General features: G+C 40.1%; 1 protein-coding gene across 1 annotated transcript in view; it reads right to left on the bottom strand.

The window, feature by feature from the left end:
- ACTR3B (actin related protein 3B) overlaps positions 1–21,701 on the bottom strand; it is a gene marked incomplete at its 5' end in the record, with an annotated part of 77,352 nt that overhangs the window by 48,714 nt on the left and 6,937 nt on the right. The window contains 2 exons of the mRNA XM_017860266.1: positions 3,509–3,619; positions 4,573–4,697. Coding sequence (XP_017715755.1) covers positions 3,509–3,619; positions 4,573–4,697 — 236 coding nt within the window. The remainder of the gene's footprint in view (positions 1–3,508; positions 3,620–4,572; positions 4,698–21,701) is intronic.

Below are 21,701 nucleotides of genomic sequence, written 5' to 3'. Positions count from 1 at the left end.
TCCCTCAAGTGAGTTTCCTCTCATGTTTCCCATCTTAACCAATCACATTATCATCCATGCACTGCCCCATCTCAAAATCTGAGTCATCCTAGATTTCTCTTAACTGCTACCAATTCTCATCACTAAGACCCACCAAGTCTACCTCCTGTTTATCTCTGCTAACTATATATAGCTTACCCCAACCAACTGTACATGCTCCAAAAACACAACAGCATACAAAAGCTAGTGAGGGTACAAGCCAGAACAATGAGGCCCAATATGAGAGCAGGTGAAATAATTACATGAGTAACACAATGTCTGCCCCGGGCTCCTTAATGAGTCCTGGCTCTGGGAGTCCAACTGCTCTCAGGCGGTCTCAGCTTCAACATACTGGGACTGGGAGCCAAGTGCTGGACTGAGGGCAACCTAATGAACAATGTGTGCTTCCACACACCACACTGCACTCCTAAATGTAAGTCAACCACCCCAGCTGGTGCAGAAGAAAGTTCCTCCATGCTGAGGGAAAATCCATTTTCTCCCACTGACTCAGAGCTGTATAAACGGGCCCTTCCGGATGAATTTTCATGGGTGGTTTTGACTATACATATCCCCTTACATAATTTTAAGAACCTCGCAAATGACAGAACTCCCCTCCACCCACTCCTGCCATTCTCACCGTACGCCCTCCTTACAGGCACCTGTTACCTCACATGGGGTCATCTTCTAGACTCTGTGTAATGGAGGTGCCTGCCCATAAAGTCTCCCTAAAACATAAAACTGGCCTCGCGGCTCACTGTCTACACTGCACAAAGGCTGCCTGACCTCCTCTCTCCATACTCCCCTGCTCTAATCACCCTAACCCAGTCAGGTCCTCAGAGTCACCACGCCCTCTCACTGCTGGTCGTCTGCATGTGCTGCTTGTTTGCTCTTGCAGGATTTACATTCAAGAAGTTTGAAAATCCCTTCTGAAGTTCTAATCCAATTTCCACTCAGGAGCACTGCATCTCTTTGACAACTCTGAGTGAGTACTGAGCTTTGGGCAACGCAGTATTGGGGAAGAGCAGAGTTCCCAGGTGCCATCTGCTCAGTCCGCATAACCAGCATAAGATGAGTCTCTGCACCTCCCTGAAAACAGTCAGTGGCAAGGAGGTCATTCTCGCTGCATGTTCAGATGACTGGGCACGGCCGTCAGAAAGGATAATTCTGTGAGCTCCTGTGGGGTCTATCATTTGGGCCTCTTAGACTCTCTTAATGTCTTCAATTCACTTTGATGGCTTGGCCTTAAATCTTTCCACCTGGTTCACGCCCCTTTATTCCATCAACACACGGTTAAGGACATATACCTGAAGGAAATTTACCATTCTCATCACTTCCTCAACCACGACATGCAACAAAATGACTTGCAGAATTCAAAGCACAACACATGTAATACAGTATTTTCTTATCTTTTTTAATAATAAACTTGATTGTTTTTGAACATTCATTGCAGGTACCCATTTTTAGCAAATAGCCTTTTCTATGTTCACACCAAACCTCTCCAATTCCATCCTGGCAAGTGGTTATATTTTACTATCTCATATATGCCAGCTAAATCACAAAAAGAATCCCCTTTAATAAAAATTCTTGCGAGCCATGTGGTGGTCCGTATTTGCTCCACATGCCTGAGATTAGATGTCCCTCTAAGTAAAGCAAGAACTCCTGGCACAGGAAGCTGAAGTAGGCAGAAGGAAGCAGCTGGGCTCCATGCCTGCTCCTAAAATCCTATCCAACAGGTAGTTGATGTGATATGCTAGAGAAGGAAAAATGCCAAATCTGACAGGTGGGAATCTGTGATTTGTTTTGGCTGTAAAGACAAAGCCACTCACACACAGTCAGTTTATTGGCTCTATTTGTTCCACATAAACCACTGTGGGCCGGGCATGGTGGCTCATGCCTGTAATCCCAACACTTTGTGAGGCTAAGGTGGGAGAATCACTTAAGCCTGGGAGTTTGAGGCCAGCCTGGACAACATAGCGAGACCCCGTCTCTACAAAAAAGTTTTAAAAATTAGCCAGGCTTGTGGTTTCTACCTGTGGTCCCAGCTACTCAGCAGGTTGAAGCGGGAGGATTAACTGAGCCCAGGGTCCGAGGCTGCAATGACTGGATAGAATTGTGCCACGGAACTCCAGCCTGGACGACAGAGCAAGATCCCATTTCTAGAAAAATAAAATACAAAGCAAAACAGCAAAATAAAATAAACTACTGTGGATGTACAGAGAAAACAGAGTGGCCTGTGAAACGCAGCAGCCATACTTGGCAATTTCAGTTGTGAAGACACAGCCAGGGAGAAAAGATCAAAGACTGGCTTTAATATACATTAAATATATATATTTGTTATAGAGTTATTCCATATTTAATAGTTACTCCATTAACTATTAGCCTTATAGTTAAAATATTTCTTATACCAGATAATTCTTAAAAACATTTCATATTCTAATGTTAGAAAGAATTTTATCATTGGATCTGGGACCATTTGACAATGTACTTGCATGAAAAAAAATCCAAACCTAAATTATGTATTTAATATGCAGTTTATGTCACATGAAACTGCCCTCTATAAAGCAAGCATTCTGTACATGGAATTAATTTTAACTTGAAAAGAGCATCTCACAGAAGAAAACACGTAATGCTGAGTAGAACCACTAGAGAACTAGGAGATACTTCTTCACATTTATCTGTGATGTTTCATTTCATTTGAATGAAATCAATTAAGTATCATAATTAGGGCCCATAACTCAGTTCAGTTATCTTTTACAGTAATATTTAAACCCTAGAAAAAAATAACATCTTGACCTGGTTTCCTCTGCTATAAGGGCAATAATTACAATCATCTTGCTATGTCTCAGGAAAACTAAAGTAGGCAGTTGGTTTATCCAAATCCATTCCTCCTTCTATTGTCTTTGCTTTTGGAGGCCTGTTTAGTTACTTACCCTCCTCCACGGTCCAGAACATCAGACAGGTTCTCCTGGTCACCGCCCCAAGGAGAAAGTCTTCATGAATCTAAACCAGTCACAGTAAATCCATTCCTATTGCTCTAACCAGGTTAGGCATAGGCAGATGGGACAAATCTGCTGGGAAGGTTTCTGGGAAAGGGTCTCTAAATTCTTAAAAAGTGAAAGGAGAATCTTCTATCTCTGTATGGAAATGTCCAAAGAGGTGATCTGGGAATTTGGCAGCCACCCTGGGACCCAAAGGGAACAAACAGAAGAGCTCGAGCTGTGCCCTAGGCTGCATGTGCAATTCTATCACTGAGCTGCTAAAACAACGCCCTAGAGCTGCCTCACTTGGGCTTCCTGTTTGGTGAGCTAACAAGCCCCTTTTTGTTCTGAACATTTTTATTGAGCTTTCCAGTATTTTCAAGAAAACAGCCTGATTCATGCACATATCTTTAGAAGAAATTTAAAACGCCCTAGAAAAGAATATCTTCAGTTTAAAATCTAAGCAATTTGGAATTTACAGGAATATATTCCTCTTAGTTCCAGTTACTCACCATTAAAAAATAATGGTCCTCAGGTTCAGCTCGAAGATATTTAAAAACCACTTGCTCCATGAACCTTTCCATAAGATCCCAGTCTTCAATGATTCCATGTCGTATTGGCCACTGGAGGAAGAGAAACCAGAGTTGTTAAGCCTCAGTTCACGACAATAAGAGGAACAGTTTAACAGTGGCACAGAAGAAACTGTGTTATTACAGAATAAAGGTCTCCTTCTCATTGCAGTTTTTAATTCTTGTAAAGAAACAACAGCATTTGAAAAAAGAAAAGATTAAGTTACATTATTGTTCATATTCTCCTCCACTCATTTCTACAAACAAAGAATCACCTTAACAATGACAGGGAGACAGGCCAGGCACAGTGGCTCACGCCTCTAATCCAACATTTCGGGAGACCAAGGCAGGAGGCTCACTCGAGCCCAGGAGTTCGGGACCAGCCTGGGCAACATAGCAAGACAGTCTCTACCAAAAATTTAAAAAATCAGCCAGGCATGGTGATGCGTGCCTGTAGTCCCATCTACTTGAGAAGTTGAGGAGAGAGGATTGCTTGAGCTCAGGAGGTCGAGGCTGCAGTGAGCCAAGATGGCATCAGAGCACTCCAGTCTGGGTGACAGAGTAAGACCTATCTCTAAAAAAACAACAACAACAAAAAACAATGAGGAACAGATAGAAAACTGCAGCTAATTATCATACAACTGGATCTGGAGCTTTAAAAAAAAAAAAAAGTCTGCTTAAATAATGTGTTTTTTTAATTAACCAATCTGCAATTGTCCCTCAACTGACAGGTTAGTCAACCTGTCAACAATTTTCCAGAGGAGGGGATCTTGCTTTCACGTGTGACCTGGTGTTTCCTGAGTCTATTCTGCATTCCAGGGATCTGTTAATTCCCTTAATTCTCCAATCAAAACACCCCCATTCAAAACCAACCACCACCACCACCTCTATTCAAACATAATAGAAACACATTCCACAACTCACAAATACAACTTCTAGATGACCATTCTGCATTACTCATCCTACTGCTCTACACTTAGAGAAGCAAACACCTGCCGGACACTTACCTTTGTAGCATACGTAGGTTTATCGATGGCTTCATCTCCTATGAAAAAGTCAAGGTCATCAACTCCCCTCAACACTCTCCTTTGGGCTTGGTCGACTACCTTTGCCGACTCTCTGATGGCAATACCTTAAAAAAACACACACACAGAGATTTCTATCACTATCCATATGTATTTAAATGATCAAAAGGGATAACATCCCTATATACACACAAGTAAATTTTCATTGTTAGGGTTCCATATGGGGTGAAGGATGCTCACAAAAAAGACAATGTCAATGAGTACATAAAATAATACAGAAACAAGCTATTCTATTCTGGTATGATTTTCAGAATGGTACAAAGGAAATGAGCTGCTCTGCTTTTATACTGACAGAAGCTACCTTACTAAATTTCTGTTTTATCTGGAAAAATCCCTCAAGATAGTAAGTGAAATGCCTATACATCAGTAGGTTCTAAATTTAAAACACAATATAGAAGGGGACAAATTTCTGTACAATACAGAAAAGGAGAGTAAACAGAAAAATAATGTCTATAATAACACTCGACATCACATAGCCTTAAAATGTACTTTTAGTATTGTTACAGGGAGAAAAAAGCTGTGATTTCCCATTAAAATGATAAATTAGAATGTTATTGGTTAATATCTGTAGCCAAAAAAAGTACCATAATCAAATAACTATTACATAAAAATTCCAAATATTAATGGCTTTATAATTCATTATTTTAATAAGATCTTAACCTTAAATATTTGGGAATATACTTAGTAGTAAATAATCATATCGAACTTCACTCTAGAATTTAACATCTAATGAAATGTGGAGGGTATCACAAAGATTCCATTTTCCATTGAAATTCCTAACTCCTGGTCACACTCTTGAGCTCTCCCATGAGCTATTTTCATTCATCAGGTCTTGACATCAACACCATCTCCTCCCTTGAAGGCTTCCTTGACAACCTGCAGTTCTGCACATGTGTTTGATGCTTCCACTGGCCCTTTTATGCCTGCATTAAGGCATTTTTCAGGATGAATTACAATTGTTTAAGATCAGTCTACCAAACTGTAGATTCCTTAACGTCAAATAACACCCACCTTTTACTGTTTCTCCAGTGGGAGGCTCAGATGTCAATAACTAAAAGTTTACATTTATTGAACACTCTGCTAAGTGTTTCCTTTTGCACACTACTTTATTTAATCCTCACAACAGCTTATGAGACAGGTACTATTACCTGCATTTTACAGAAACGGAAACTTAACAATCTATCAAGGTCACACAGCTTCTAACAGACACAGACAGGATTTGCACCTAAGCAGGCCGCTGACTATCAGAATAGGCATTAGAGAAATATTTGTTAAATTAACATTTTACTCCACTAAAATATTTATTGTGGGTTTGAAAAATGGTCAAACTATACCTAAATAATTCTAACATAAACCTAATTCCATAAATACACTAATGGCATCTCACTATCCTTAATGTATTTCAGATGAAAGTACAACTCTCCTAGCTATACAAATATAAGTGCTAGATAAAATTTCTCCAAATTAAAACATCAAAATCTTTGTGACTTACTACCCAAGTGATGTACAGAATCAGTACAGTCCTTATCAAAATACCAATGGCATCCTTCACAGAAATAGAAAAAATCATCCTAAGTTCACATGGAACCACAAGAGACCCCAAATAGTCAAGGGAATCTTAAGCAAAAAGAAGAAAGCTGGAAGGATCACACTACCTGACTTCAGAGTACACTACAAAGCTACAGTAATCAAAACAGCATGGTACTGGTATAAAAACAGACATATAAACCAGTGGAAAAAACAGCCAGAAACTAATCCATGTATTTACACTCAACTGATTTTACACAATGGGTAAAGTCTAAGTGTTACTGGGGAAACTGGATATCCACATGCAGAAGAATGAAAATGAATGCTTACCTCTCAACCATATACAAAAATTAACTCAAAATGGATTAAGACTTCAATGTAAGACCTGAAACTGTGGAACTATTAGAAGAAAATGGGAAAATGCTTTATGACATTGGTCTGGGCAAGGATTTTTTTTGGACAAGACCCCAAGAGCACAGGTAATAAAAATAGATAACTGGGACTACATCAAACTAAAAATCTTCTGCACAGCAAAGAAAACAAACAACAAAGTGAAGAGACAATCTATAGAATAGGAGAAACTATTTGCAAACTATCTACCTGACAAAAGATTAATAATTGAAATATATAAAGAACTCAAACAGCAATAAAAAAACAAATAACCCAAGTGAAAAATGAGCAAGAGACCTGAATGGACATTTCTCAAAAGAAGACATACAAATGGCCAACAAGTATATGAAAAAATGTTCAACATCACTAATCATTGGGGAAATGCAAATCAAACCCACAATATCAATCACCTCACCCCACTGAGAATGGCATTTATCAAAAAAGCAAAAGATAGTAAGTGTTGGTAATGATGTGACAAAAAGAGAACCTTTATACACTATAGGTGGGAATGCAAATCAGTCAAGCCATAATGGAAAACAGTATAGAGGCTCCTCAAACAATTAAAAATAGAACTACCATATGATCCAACAATCCCACTACTGGGCATATATCCAAAGTAAATGAAATCAGTATGTTGAAGAGCTATCTACACTCCCATGTTTACCGTAGCACTATTCACAATAACCAAGATCTGGAATCAACCTAAGTGTCCATTAGCAGATGAACAGATAAAGAAAATGTGGCTTTATAAACACTGGAATACTATTCAGCCATTTAAAGAAAAAGGAAATTCTGCCATCTGCCCACAACATGGATGAACCTGGAGGGTTATGTTAATTAAAATAAGCCAGGCACAGAAAGACAAACATCACATGGTCTCCTTTACACACGGGATCTTAAAAAGTTGACCTCATAGAGGCAGACTGTAGAATGGTGGTTACCGGGGTCTGAGGCTGTTCGACGATGGGAAGGACAGGGAGATGTTGGTCAAAAAATATGCAACTACAGTTAGATAGGAGAAATAAATTACAAGAGATCTAGCATACAAGGTGACAACAGTTAATGATGATATATTGCATTCTTTAAAAATGTAGAGTACATGTTACGTGTTATCATCACAAAAATGACTATATGAGGTAATGCATTTGTTAATTCGCTAGATTTAACCATTTTACAATGTATATATACCTCAAAACATCATATTATATATGATAAAAACACACAATGTTATCTGTCAATTTAAAAAATTAAAATCAGAGCCAGCTGTGGTGGCTCATGGCTCATGCATGTAATCCCAGAGACTCAAGAGGCTAAGGCAGGAGGATCGCTTGAGCTCAGGAGTTTCAGAACAGCCTGGGCAACACAGCAAGACCCCATATCTTAAAAAGCTAAAAAATTAGCCAGGCACAATGGCACACATGCCTGTAGTCCCAGCTACTCGGGAGGATCACTTGAGCCCAGGAGGTTGAGGCTGTGGTCAGCCATGATTGCCCCACTGCACTCCAGCCTGAGCTACAGAGAGAGATCCTATATCAGAAAAGTTTAAATTTTTAAAAACTGTTTTTAATCAAAATTTTTTTTAAATCCTTGCGACTGAATTTCAGGAGAGAGTAAATAATGTTTCTAGGCTGGGCACAGTGGCTCACACCTGTAATCCCAGTACTTTGGGTGGCGGAGACAGGCAGATTGCTTAAGCCTGGGAGTTTAAGACCAGTCTGGGCAATATGGTGAAAACCTGTCTCTACAAAAACAATACAAAAACTAGCCAGGAGTCCCAGCTACTTGGGAGCCTGAGACAAGGGGACTGGGAAATTGAGGCTGCAGTGAGTCATGATCACACCACCACACTCCAGCCTGGGTAACAGAGCAAGACCCTGTCACAAACAAAACAAACAAACTAACAAACAAAAAGTTTCTGATATGAACTAATTTCTTCAAACAGTCCAGCCAAGTTAATTTTTCTATAAAGCTACTTCATGAATGAGCACACAGACTTTGAAGGAATGAAAACCTAGGTTTGAGCACTTACTAGTTAGCTGACTTGAAAAGTTATTATTAACCCTCAGTGCTCTCTCCTCTAAAATGCATATACTACTACCTATCAGGGTGGTGAGAATTAAATGGAACAATGTTTACAAAGTGTTTAGCAGAGACTGTGCTATAGAATAGTACTCAATAGGCCGGGCGCGGTGGCTCAAGTCTGTAATCCCAGCACTTTGGGAGGCCGAGACGGGCGGATCACGAGGTCAGGAGATCGAGACCATCCTGGCTAACACGGTGAAACCCTGTCTCTACTAAAAAATACAAAAAACTAGCCGGGCGAGGTAGTGGGCGCCTGTAGTGCCAGCTACTCGGGAGGCTGAGGCAGGAGAATGGCGTAAACCCAGGAGGCGGAGCTTTCAGTGAGCTGAGATCCGGCCACTGCACTCCAGCCCGGGCAACAGAGCGAGATTGTCTNCTTTGGGAGGCCGAGACGGGCGGATCACGAGGTCAGGAGATCGAGACCATCCTGGCTAACACGGTGAAACCCTGTCTCTACTAAAAAATACAAAAAACTAGCCGGGCGAGGTAGTGGGCGCCTGTAGTGCCAGCTACTCGGGAGGCTGAGGCAGGAGAATGGCGTAAACCCAGGAGGCGGAGCTTTCAGTGAGCTGAGATCCGGCCACTGCACTCCAGCCCGGGCAACAGAGCGAGATTGTCTCAAAAAAAAAAAAAAAAAAAAAAAAAGAAAAAAAAAAAAAAAAAGAGAATAGTACTCAATAAACAATATTATCTATACTAAATTGGAGACCAAATTTGTGACTGGCTGAACACTGAACAGGTACCCAGATACAACCATTCCAGAGAAGAACTGAGAAAAATATTATGTTTATCCAGCAATGCCACTTCTAGAAATTCATTCTAAAGAAATAATCATTGAGTAAATAAAGGTATATATACAATAATACTCTTTGTAGAACTAATAATAGCAACAAACTGAAGGGGAAAAGTTAACTGACCTGAAATCAGAGATCAGATAAATAAATTATATCAAATCCTTAGAAAGAGCTGCTAAGGCCGGGCGCAGGGGCTCACACCTGTAATCCCAGCACTTTAGGAGGCCAAGGCGGGTAGATCACCTGAGGTAAGGAGTTCAAGACCAGCCTGACCAACATGATGAAACCCCATCCCTACTTAAAAATACAAAAATTAGCCAGGCATGGTGGCGGGCACCTATAATCCCAGCTACTTGGGAGGCTGAAGCACGAGAATCACTTGAACATGGGAGGTGGAGGCTGCAGTGAGCCGAGATCACACCATTGCACTCCAGCCAGGGTGACAGAACAAGACACGGTCTCAAAAAAAAAAAAAAAAAAAAAAAAAAAAAAAAAAAAAAAAAAAAAAAAAAAAAAAAAAAAAAAACAAGAGCTACTAAGTTGCCTTTTAGAATATTCATAGTATGACTCCACTTCAGTAAATACACAGAGTTGCACGTGTGTGTTTAATGTATATAAGACGCCCAGACAAAAGATTAATACTGGTTAACCATGGATGGTAGAGCTATTGGTGACTTTTGCTTCTTCTACTGGGTATATTGGTTTTTCAACTATTAAAAAGAAGCTAACAAAACAAAATAAAAGTAAAAGCTAATCTTTTGTTTATGAACTGAAGTATTTATTCTGTTACCTCTCAAAATCATTTACCCTTAATGCCTCACTTCCATATGAAAAGTTTTCAAGGTAAGTCAGGCTGTAGAATTTTCTCAGAGAGCTATTAAGCTAGCTACAAATTTATATTTTGTTCCAAGACAAATTAGTAAACATATATAATTTTTTCTAAAAGTAGATTATCTGGAATCCCCAATTTACTACAAATGAATAACAACACAGCTGTAAGAGTGAATTTGAGGCCGGGAACGTGGCTCACGCCTGTAATCCCAACACTTTGGGAGGCCAAGGTGGGTGGATCACTTGAGGTCAAGAATTCGAGACCACCCTGGCCAACACAGTGAAACCGTGGCTGAGGGTGCAGTGAGCCGAGATCGCACCACTGCACTCCAGCCTGGAAACAGAGCAAGACTCCATCTAAAAAATAATAATCAAAATAATAAAATAAAATAAAACACATACACACACACACAAAGTATACTTCTTTTAACTACTACACAGGAAGCAACTGTATCCACGCAAGAAAATAAAAGTATATAGAGCTTATATTCCAATATATGCTTATATTCCAATATATACTTATATTCCAATTAAAAAAAATTATAAAAATTAGCTGGGCGTAGTGGCATATGCCTGTAATCCCAGCTAGTCGGGAGGCTAAGGCAGGAGAATTGCTTGAACTCAGGTGGCAGAGGTTGCAGTGAGCTGAGATCATGCCATTGTACTCCAGCCTGGGTGACAGAGTGAGACTCCGTCTCAAACAAACAAAAAAAAAAGAGTGAAACTGAAGACTTTTTATCAGAAAGGCATCTTGCAGTAACAGGATAAAAGGTGAAAAGAAAAGACACAGGGCAGAAATCACTTTCCCCACCTCCTTTTCTCATTCCAACTCACTGCCACTTTTAAAGTCTCAAAGATACCAAGTTATAAACAGTGGCACAAAACTAAAGGACAGAACTTAAGCAGAACTGAAGAAAGCAAGAGTGAAGTGGAAACTGAGGCTGAGAATGAGAAGCAAAGACGACATCGGAGACCTTGGGCTGAACATGGGCTAGAAAAGTCTGGTGGGCCACGACGACTGCGGTGATCTGCAGAAACAGGTAACACCCATCTCTGACCACACCATTAAATGGCACACTGGCGCCACACAGAACCATCTGATGCACAAGTTTGGTATTCCAAAGGGCCACTGGCCAAAGTGCCAATACAAGTGACAGATCCTATCCTCTGGGCAAGATCAAACTTAATTGTGTGTGAATTCAGAATTAAACTGTCAAGTCAATATAAAAGATTGTAAAGAGATAGTCGTGTGCCATGGCTCACGCCTGTAATCCCAACACTTTGGGAGGCCGAGGCAGGTGGATCACAAGGTCAAGGGATTGAGACCATCCTGGCCAACATGGTGAAACCTCAACTCTACCAAAAATACAAAAATTAGCTGGGCATGGTGGTGTGCACCTGTAGTCCCAGCTACTCGGGAGTCTGAGACAGGAGAATTGCTTGAACCCAGGAAGCTGAGGCTGCAGTGAGCCGAGATCACACCACTGCACTCCAGCCTGGAAACAGAGCAAGACTCCGTCTAAAAACTAATAATAATCAAAAATAATAAAATAAATTAAAACACATACACACACACACACACACACAAAGTATACTTCTTTTAACTACTATACAGGAAGCAACTGTATCCATGCAAGAGAATAAAAGTATATAGAGCTTATATTCCAATATATGCTTATATTCCAAATATTTTGTCTATACCTATGGAAACCAAGATGTGGACCAAACAGTTCTTATGAACACAACGAAGAAATCTGTCTAAATAATCTATGTCACCCAAGCTATCTCTGGTATACCACAACATACCACAGTCCATCCCAACCCAGCAGTAACTCAGAACTCCTCCCCAAGTGACTGTCAACAAAGGCCAAAAGAAGAACCTCAACTTTGACTCCCAAACTGGCAATAATGAAGTGGTATCCCTATTCCCCTGCTGGAGTAGTGTCAGAAAAGACTTGCTAAAACACAAAATTAAAATAAGAACCTCTTAACATAATACCCAAAGTACCTAGGTTTCCATTTTAAAACTCTTACCATGGCAAAAACCAGTAACATCTCAACTGAAAAGAGAAAAGACAATGAATAGACAATGCCACTGAGATAACACAGACATTATACTTATCAAACAAGGATTTTAGGAGCCACCACAAAATGCCTCAAAGAGCAATCTCAAATACTCTTGACTCTTGAAACAAATGGAAAATAAAAGGAAGTCTCAGCAAGCAAATACAAAGCCACAGCAAAGAAACAAGATATAAAGACAAAACCATATGGAAATTACAGAATTAAAAATCACAATAACAGAAATAAAAATCTTGAGAGATGGCCTCAACAGAAGAAAAGGACAGAGGAAAGAAACACTGAACTTGAAGACAGAATAACAGAAATTACCCAGTCCAAACAAAAGAGAGAAAATAGACTGGAAGAAGAAGAAAAAAAAAAAAAAAAAAAAAAAACAGAGCCCAGAGCCTCAGGGACATCTGGGATATATAAGAAAAGATTTAGCATTCATGGATTACAATTCCCAGAAGGAAAAGAGAAAGAAGGCAGGACCAGAAGGCATGCAAAGAAATAATGGCTAAAACTGCCAAATTTGGCAAGAAAAAAAAAAGGGAAGAAGAAAAAGAAATAAACTAATAGATTCAGTACTTAACAAACCCCAAATAAGATAACCCAAAACAAAACAAAACAAAATCCATTCCAAAACACATTATACTCAAACTTCTAAAAAACTAAAGACCAAAAAAAGAAAAAATTCAGCTTCCAAGGACATTTCTCATCAGAAATCATGACACACACACAAAAAAAGGTGCCACAACATTTTTGTGCTGAAAGAACTGTCCATCCAGAAATCTGTGTTCAGCAAAAATATCCCCTAAGAATAAAGAGCAAATCAAGACTTTCCATTGAAATAAAACTGACACAATTTGTCAACAGCATTCCTACTTCAAAAGAATGGCTTGGGATGTTCAGGCAGTCCATGATTTTTTGTTTTTTTTTTTGTTTTGTTGTTGTTGTTGTTGTTGTTGTTGTTGTTTTTGAGACGGAGTCTCGCTCTGTCACACAGGTTGGAGTGCAGTGGCGTGATCTCGGCTCACTGCAACCTCCACCTCCTGGGTTCAAGCGATTCTCCTGCCTCAGCCTCCCAAGTAGCTGGGACTACAGGTGCACACCATCACGCCCAGCTAATTTTTGTATTTTTAGTAGAGACAGGGTTTCACCATGTTGGCCAGGATGGTCTCAATCTCTTAATCTTGTGACCCGCCCACCTCTGCCTCTCAAAGTGCTGGGATTACAGGCGTAAGCCACCGTGCCCAGCCTATGTTTTTTTAATTATGAAAAAATAAATAAATATTAAAAAGAATGGCTAAAGGAAGTTCTCTAAAGAGAAAAGAAATGATAAAAGAAGGAATTTGGGTACATCAAGAAAAAAGAACAATGGACAGAGCAAAAATGTGGAGAATTATTTTCCTTTTCCTCTTGAGTTTTCTAAATTATGTCTGGCAGTTGAAGCAAAAATTATAACTGATGTGAATCTCATGAGATTCAATGTATATCGAGGAAAGATTTAAGACAATTACGTTAGAAATGGGGGGGAGGCACGGTGGTTCACGCCTGTAATCCCAGCACTTTGGGAGGCTGAGGCAAGGGGATCACCTGAGGTCAGGAGTTTGAGACCAACCTGGCCAACACAGTGAAACCCTATCTCTACTAAAAATACAAAAATCAGCTGGGTGTGGTGGCAGGCACCTGTAATCCCAGCTGCTTGGGAGGCCTGAGGCAGGAGAATCACTTGAACCCGGGAGGCGGAGGTTGCAGTGAGCCAAGATCACGCCACTGTATTCCAGCCTGGGGGACAGAGTGGGACTCCGTCAAGAGAAGAGAAGAGAGAAGGGAGGGGAGGGGAGGGGAGGGGAGGGGAAGAGAAGAGGAGAAAAGAAAAGAGAAAAAGAAAAGAAAAGAGAAGAGAAGAGAAGAGAAAAGAAAAGAAAAGGAAAAGAAATAGGGGTAAAGGGACCTACAGGGAGGTAGGGTTTCTACATTTCATTCCAACTGGTAAAATGTTGATACCAGTAGACCAAGGGGAAAATATATATATATTTCTTTAATTATAATAACTAGAACCACTTAAAAAACTATACAACGAGATGTATGCAAAAACACAATAGACAGGCCAGGCACAATGGCTCACACCTGTAATCCCAGGATTTTGGGAGGCCAAGGCAAGCAGATCACTTAAGTTCAGGAGTTCGAGACCAGCCTGGCCAACATGGCAAACCTCTGTCTCTACTAAAAATATATATATAAATTAGCTGGGAGTGGTGGCACATGCCTGTAATCCCAGCTACTTGGGAGGCTGGGGCACGAGAATAGCTTGAACCCAGAAGCCAGAGGTTGCAGGGAACTGAGATCGTGCCACTGGGCGACAGAGCAAGACTCTGTTTCCAAAAAAAAAAAAAAACTACAGATAAATCGAAATGCAATTCTAAAAAAAATGTACAAATAACCCATAGAAGTTAGGCAAAACAAAACAGAAAAACAAAAAACAAAAGGAATAAACAGAAAAGCAGTAATCAATAATTACAATAAATATAAATGGTCTAAATATACCAATTAAAAAATAGATACTGGCAGAGTGCATTAAAAAATAAGACTGATCTCCGCTGTCTACAAGAAACTCTTCAAATGTAATGATATAAGTAAGTTGAAAGTAGAAAGATGAAAAAAGACATTCCATACAAACATTAATCAAAAGAAAGCACAAGCAGCTATACTGCTATAAGAAAAAGTAGTCTTTCAAGCAAAGAAAATTACCACTTACAGACAGGGACATTATATATGATAAAGAGTCAATCCATCAAGAAGACATAGATATCCTAAATGGGTGTGCACCAAAAAACAGAGCTGCAAAATACTTGAAGCAAAAACTGATGGGGAAAAAAATATACAAATCCACAATTATAATTGTAAACTTCAATGTCTCTTTCTCAACACTTAATAGAACAAGTACACAGAAAATAAGCAAGAATATCAAATAATTCAATAATGTCATCAACCCACAGGCTCTGACTGCCATTTTTATAGAACACTCTGACAAACAAGAAGAGAAATCACATTGCTTTCAAGTGCCCATGCAGCTTATACCAAAAGAAACCTTATGCTGGACCATAAAACAAACCTCAACAAATATAAAAGAATTTAAGTCATACAGAGTGTATTTTCTGACTACAATAAAATTAACCCAGAAATCAGTAACAAATAATAATGAGAAAATCTCCTACATATTTGGAAATTTAAAAACACAGTTGTAAGAATCCATAGTCAAAGAGGAAGTTTTAGAGAATCTAAAAAATACATTAACAGGATGAAATGAAAACATATCAAAATTTGGAGGAATGTCACAGCTAACGCAATGCTAATACAGAAAATTTTAGCACTAAATGCTTATATGAGAAGAGTCTCAAACTAATAATCTATGACTCCACCCCACCTTAAGAATCTAGAAAAAGAAAAGCAAAATAAACCCAAGACGAGCAAAAGGAATGAAATGATGAAGATAACAATAGAAATCACTGATATTTCAAACAGGAAATCTGAGAAAATCAATGAATCAAAAAAGCTAGTCCATCAAAAATAAAACTTTGTGAAAACTCTGTGAAGGTAAAAAACCAAGCTACTGACTGGAAGAAATTATTATAAACCACACATTTGACCAATGGACTTATATCTGGTATATATCAAAAACTCATAGTGAGATATCATCTCTACAAAACTTTAAAAATTTAAAAATTAGCCAGGTGTGGTGGTGCACACCTGTAGTCCCAGTTACTCAGGAGGCTGAGGCAGGAGGATCACCTGAGCCCAGGAGTTCAAGGCTGCAATGAGGTGCAATTGCGCCACTGCGCTCCAGCATGGACAACAGAGAGACACCTTGTTTCTAAAAAATATAAATTTTAAAATAAAAGTAAAAATAAAGAACTCTCAAAACACAACAGTAAAATATAAATAGTCAAATTTAAAATGAACAAAATACATGAAAAGGCATTTCAAGGAAGATGACATTCAGGTGGCATATAAACACACGAAAAGATGTTTGACATCACTAGCCATTAGGGAACTGAAAATGATGAGAAATCATAACACACTTACTGATCAGCTAAATAAAAAACAGTGACTGGGCACGGTGGCTCACACCTGTAATCCCAGCGCTTTGGAAGGCCAAGGCAGGTGGATCACTTGAGGTCAGAAGTTCGAGACCAGCCTGGCCAACATGGTGAAAATTCATCTCTACTAAAAATACAAAAATTAGCCGGGCACGGTGGCGGGCACCTGTAATCCCAGCTACTCAGGAGGCTGAGGCAGGAGAATTGATTGAACCCAGGAGGCAGAAGTCGCAGTGAGCCAAGATCGCACCACTACACTCCAGCCTGGGCAACAGAGCGAGATTCTGTCTCAAAAAAAAAAAAACAGGCACACACTGTATGAGTAGTAGCATTACAGCTGAGTAGTATTTAGTGTATGATATACCACCGTCAGTTTAAATATTAATCTATTGAGGAACATATATTATGGAGATGATAAAATTATAGAAATGGAAACAGAGCAGTGGTTAGGAATAGTGGAGGGAGAGAAGTGTAATTATATAGGAGTAGCACCAGAGAGATCTTGGTAGTGAGAAAATAATTCTGTAACTTGATTACAGTGGTAGTTCAAGGAATCTACGGATAGAATTACAATGACATAGAACTATACACACACACTGTACCAACATCCATTTCCTGGGGCTGGTCTGTTTTTGTTTTTTAGAGACAGGGTCTCACTTCTGGTCATAATATTGCACTACAATTTGTAAGATGCAACCTTTGGGGAAAAATAGGAAAAGTGTACACAGAATCTCTCTAAACTATCTTTGCAACTTCCTATTAGGTTATAATTATTTCAAAATAAAATATTTTAAAGACAGAGCTTATAAATGACTTAAACTAGAAAAAAAAACACTTTTTTTTTTTTTTTTCTTTTTGAGATGGTAGTTTGCTTCTTGTCGGCCCAGGCTGGAGTTGCAGTGGGGCGGCATCTCAGCTCACTGCAAGCTTCCGCCTCCGGGTTACGCATTCTCTGCCTCAGCCTCCGGAGTAGCTTATAGGTCTTAGGCGCTCCCGGGCCCCACCTCGCCTCAGCTTTGTTTTTTGTATCTTTTAGCTAGAGACGGGGGTTTCACCGTGCTTAGGCCAGGATGGTCTCGTATCTCCTTGACCTTGTGATTCCACCCGGTTCTCGCGGGCCTCCCAAAGCCTGCTTGGGGATTACAGGCTTTGAGCCACCGCCCGGGCTCCGGCCAAAAACTACTTCAGCTGTAATGATGAATCAAAACTAACAAGATTAAACTTAATAATAAAGAACAGTGGGCCAGCGCAGTGGCTCATGCCTGTAATCACTTTGAGAGACTGAGGCAGGCGGACAGCTTGAGGCCGGGAGTTCAAGACCAGACTGGGCAACACTGTTAAACCCTGTCTCTATTAAAACTACAAAAATCAGCTAGGCATGGTGGCACACGTCTATAATCCCAGCTACTTGGGAGGCTGAGGCAGAATTGCTTGAACCCAGGAGGTGAAGGTTGCAGTGAGCTGAGATCGTGCCACTGTACTCCAGCCTGAGCGACAGAGCAAGACTCTATCTCAAACAAACAAACAAACAAACAAACAGAACAGTTCTTTTTTTAACAAGCTCTGCAGTTAAAAAAAAAAAATTGTTTGGGTGTAGGATTATAGGATGTGGATAACCAAGAAAAGACGTGACTACTTTCCTAAATGCCAAAAGAGTCATCTGAGGGCAATCTAAGGAAGGTCATCAGGAAGAGTGTATCTAAGGACTTAAGACACAGATACTTCAGAACATTTGCTACAACAGTTGAGAGACACGACAATAGTCATTTTTTTAATCCAGCATATTTCTCAAAAAACTGTTACATATTTTTACTAAAGCTTGAAGGAACAAACAATCCCTATCTTATTCAAACTGTTGCAGAGAATAAAAAAAGAAAGCTAACAAACTCATTTATGAAGCCCATATAATCCTGATACACGACCAGACAAAAATAAGAAATCAAAATTACAGTCCAATCTCACTTTTGAATACTGACGCAAAGTTCTCAAATATTTGCAATTACAGTTCAGCATGTACTTCATATTTCATAACCTAGTATGATTTATCCCGAAAATGAAATAATTGTTCAAGCTGGACATGGTGGCTCACTCCTATAATCCCAGTGCTCTGGGAGGCTGAGGCAGGAGGATCACTTGAGGCCAGGAGTTTGAGACCAGCCTGGGCAACAAAGAGAGACCCCATCTCTACAAAAAGAAAAAAAAAGAAATAACTGTTCGATATTTGAAAATGTATTAAAGTAATTCCTCCTATTAAGAGTAGGTGGGGTGCCTCACACCTATGATTTCAGCACTTTGAGAGACCAAGGTGAGAGGATAGCGTGAGCCCAGGAAGTTCGAGACCAGCACAGGCAATATAATGAGACTCCATCTCTATGAAAAATTTAAAAATTAGCCAGACATGATGGCTCCCACATGTGGTCCCCAGCTACTTGGGAGGCTGAGGCGGGAGGATCTCTTGAACCTGGAAAGTCAAGGCTGCAGTGAGTCATGATCATGTCACTACACTCCAGTCTTAAAGTATAGTGTCTCAAAAAAAAAAAAACCACAAATGTCCAAAACCATATGATCATCTCAAAACAGAAAAGCCTTGACTACATGTCAATACTCACTGTCAGTCATGATATTTTTAATTCTTAAAAAAAAACCCTCAGGTTAAACTAGGAGTAGAAGACCACTGTTTTAATCTGAAAAAGGATTTCTGCAAAAACCTACAGTAATCACTAGTAGAGTACTATAATAAAATCTCATTCTCATTAAAGTCGGAAAGTCAAAAAAGCACCTGCTGTCTCCAGTCCTGATCATTATTTTAATAGAAGGTTTAGTCAACACAGCAAGATCAAGAAAAGAAACACAAAGTGTTAGAACTGGAAGAGACAAAATAACCACTATTTGAAGGCAATACAATAGTCTTCATAGAAAACTTTAAAGAATCTGCAGACTATTAAAACAAATAAGAGAGGTCAATAAAGGTTGTTGGATTTAAAAAAAAACTTACAAACCTCAGTAGCATTCCCATACGCTGGAAATAATTAGAAAATATAATTTTTAAAGTATTTTGATGACAGCAACAAAATATAAAGGTACCTAAAATAAAGCTAGCAAAACTATGTAAAGAGTTGTTTTGGGGTTTTGTTTGTTTTTGAGACAAGGTCTCACTATGTCACCAAGGCAAGAGCGCAGCAGGGCAGTCACAACTCACTGCAGCCTCAATCTCCTGGGCTCAAGCAATCCCCCCACCTCAGCCTCCCAAGTAGCTGGGACCACAGGTGAGTGTCATTACACGTAGCCAATTTATTTTCATTTCCGGTAGAGACAAGGTCTCACTATGTTGCCAAGGCTGGCAACTCCTGGGCTCAAGCAATCCTCCCACCTCGGCCTACCAAAGTGCTGCAATTACAGGCGTGAGCCACTGTGTCCAGCCCTCTGTGTGAGACTGTAAGGGCTTTTTTGTTGTTGTTGTTGCTGTTGTTGTTTTGAAATAGCATCTGGCTCTGTTGCCCAGGCTGGAGTGCAGTGGCACAATTGCAGCTCACTGCAACCTCCACCTCCCAGGCTCAAGCGACTCTCATGCCTCAGCCTTCCAAGTAGCTGCGATTACAGGTGTGTGCCACCACACCCAGCTAATTTTTGTATTTTTTAGTAGAGACAAGGTTTCACCATGTTGGCTGCGCTGGTCTCTAACTCCTGCCCTCAAGTGATCCACCCACCTTAGCCCTCCCAAAGTGCTGGGATTACAGGTGTGAACCACTGCACCCATCCTGTAAGAGCTTTTTAAAGAATACTTTAAGGCCGGGCGCAGTGGCTCACACCTGTAATCCCAGCACATTGGGAAGCTGAGATAGGCGGATCACAAGGTCAGGAGTTCAAGACCAGCCTGGCCAACATAGTGAAACCCCGTCTCTACTAAAAAAAATTAGCCAGGCATGGTGGTGTGCACCTGTAGTCCCAGTTACTCAGGAGGCTGAGGCAGGAGAATCATTTGAACCTGGGAGGTGGATGTTGCAGTGAGCCGAGATTGTGCCACTGCTCTCCAGCCTGGGCAACAGAGCGAGACTCCATCTTAAAAAAAAACTTTAGAACATTAGAACATTACTGAAAAACACAAGAGACATAAATAAACAATGAAACACATATACCATCTTCAAGGGTAGGAATACTATATTCCGATCCAAGAAAGTCAAATTTGATGTCAAATTTTTCCCCAATTAATCTATAAATAATAGGCCAGGCGCAGTGGCTCACGACTGTAATCCCAGCACTTTGGGAGGCCAAGGCCAGTGGATCACCTGAGCTTGGGAGATCAAGACCAGCTTGACCAACATGGAGAAACCCCGTCTCTACTAAAAATACAAAATTAGCCGGGCGTGGTGGTACACACCTGTAATCCCAGCTACTGGGGAGGCTGAGGCAGGAGAATCCCTCAAACCCGGGAGGGGGAGGTTGCAGTGACCCGAGATCATGCCACTGCACTCCAGCCTGGGGAACAAGAGAGAAACTCCGTCTCCAAAAAAAAAAAAAAAAATCTATAAATAATAATCAAGGCTGGGCGTAGTGGCTCACGCCTGTAATCCCAGCACTGTGGGAGGCCGAGGAGGGAGGATCATGAGGTCGGGAGTTCCAGACCAGCCTGGCAAACATGGTGAAACCCCATCTCTACTAAAAATACAAAAATCAGCTGGGATCATGCCTGTAATCCCAGCTACTGGGGAGGCTGAGACAGGGGAATCGTTTGAACCTAGGAGGCGGAGGTTGCAGTGAGGCGAGATCACACTATTACACTCCAGCCTGGACAACAAGAGCGAAACTCCATCTCAAAATAATAATAATAATCATCATCATCATCATCATCATCAAAACCCCATTATAATTTTCATGGAACTTAAGCTGATTCTAAAGAGCCAAAGCTATTCTGAGGAAAAAAATGAGTAGGAATTGAATCCACTAGATTAAAACATGACAAAGTAATAATATTTAACACTGTGAGTATGGAACACAGATAAATACATCAACGAAACAAAACACAGACACCAAAAATATTCCCAAGCGTAAATGGAACCTCAATATGATCAAGGAGGTGTGCCAAACGGGAACACACTTTTTAATAAATAGTGCTGGGACAACCAGCCTTCCACATGGAAAACAAAATTACCTATCTCCTTCACACCATACTCAGAAGTTAACTTAAAATTTTCTTAGAAAAATATAGAAAGTCTTTATGACTTTGGAGTAGAAATGCATTTTTTCTTTTTTTTTTTTTTTTTTT

Source organism: Rhinopithecus bieti, unplaced genomic scaffold (genome assembly GCF_001698545.2).
Source record: "Rhinopithecus bieti isolate Rb0 unplaced genomic scaffold, ASM169854v2 scaffold_53647, whole genome shotgun sequence".
NCBI lineage: Eukaryota > Metazoa > Chordata > Mammalia > Primates > Cercopithecidae > Rhinopithecus > Rhinopithecus bieti.
The sequence above is the reverse complement of the archived record's forward strand: the minus strand, read 5'-3'. Positions and strand labels throughout refer to the sequence as shown.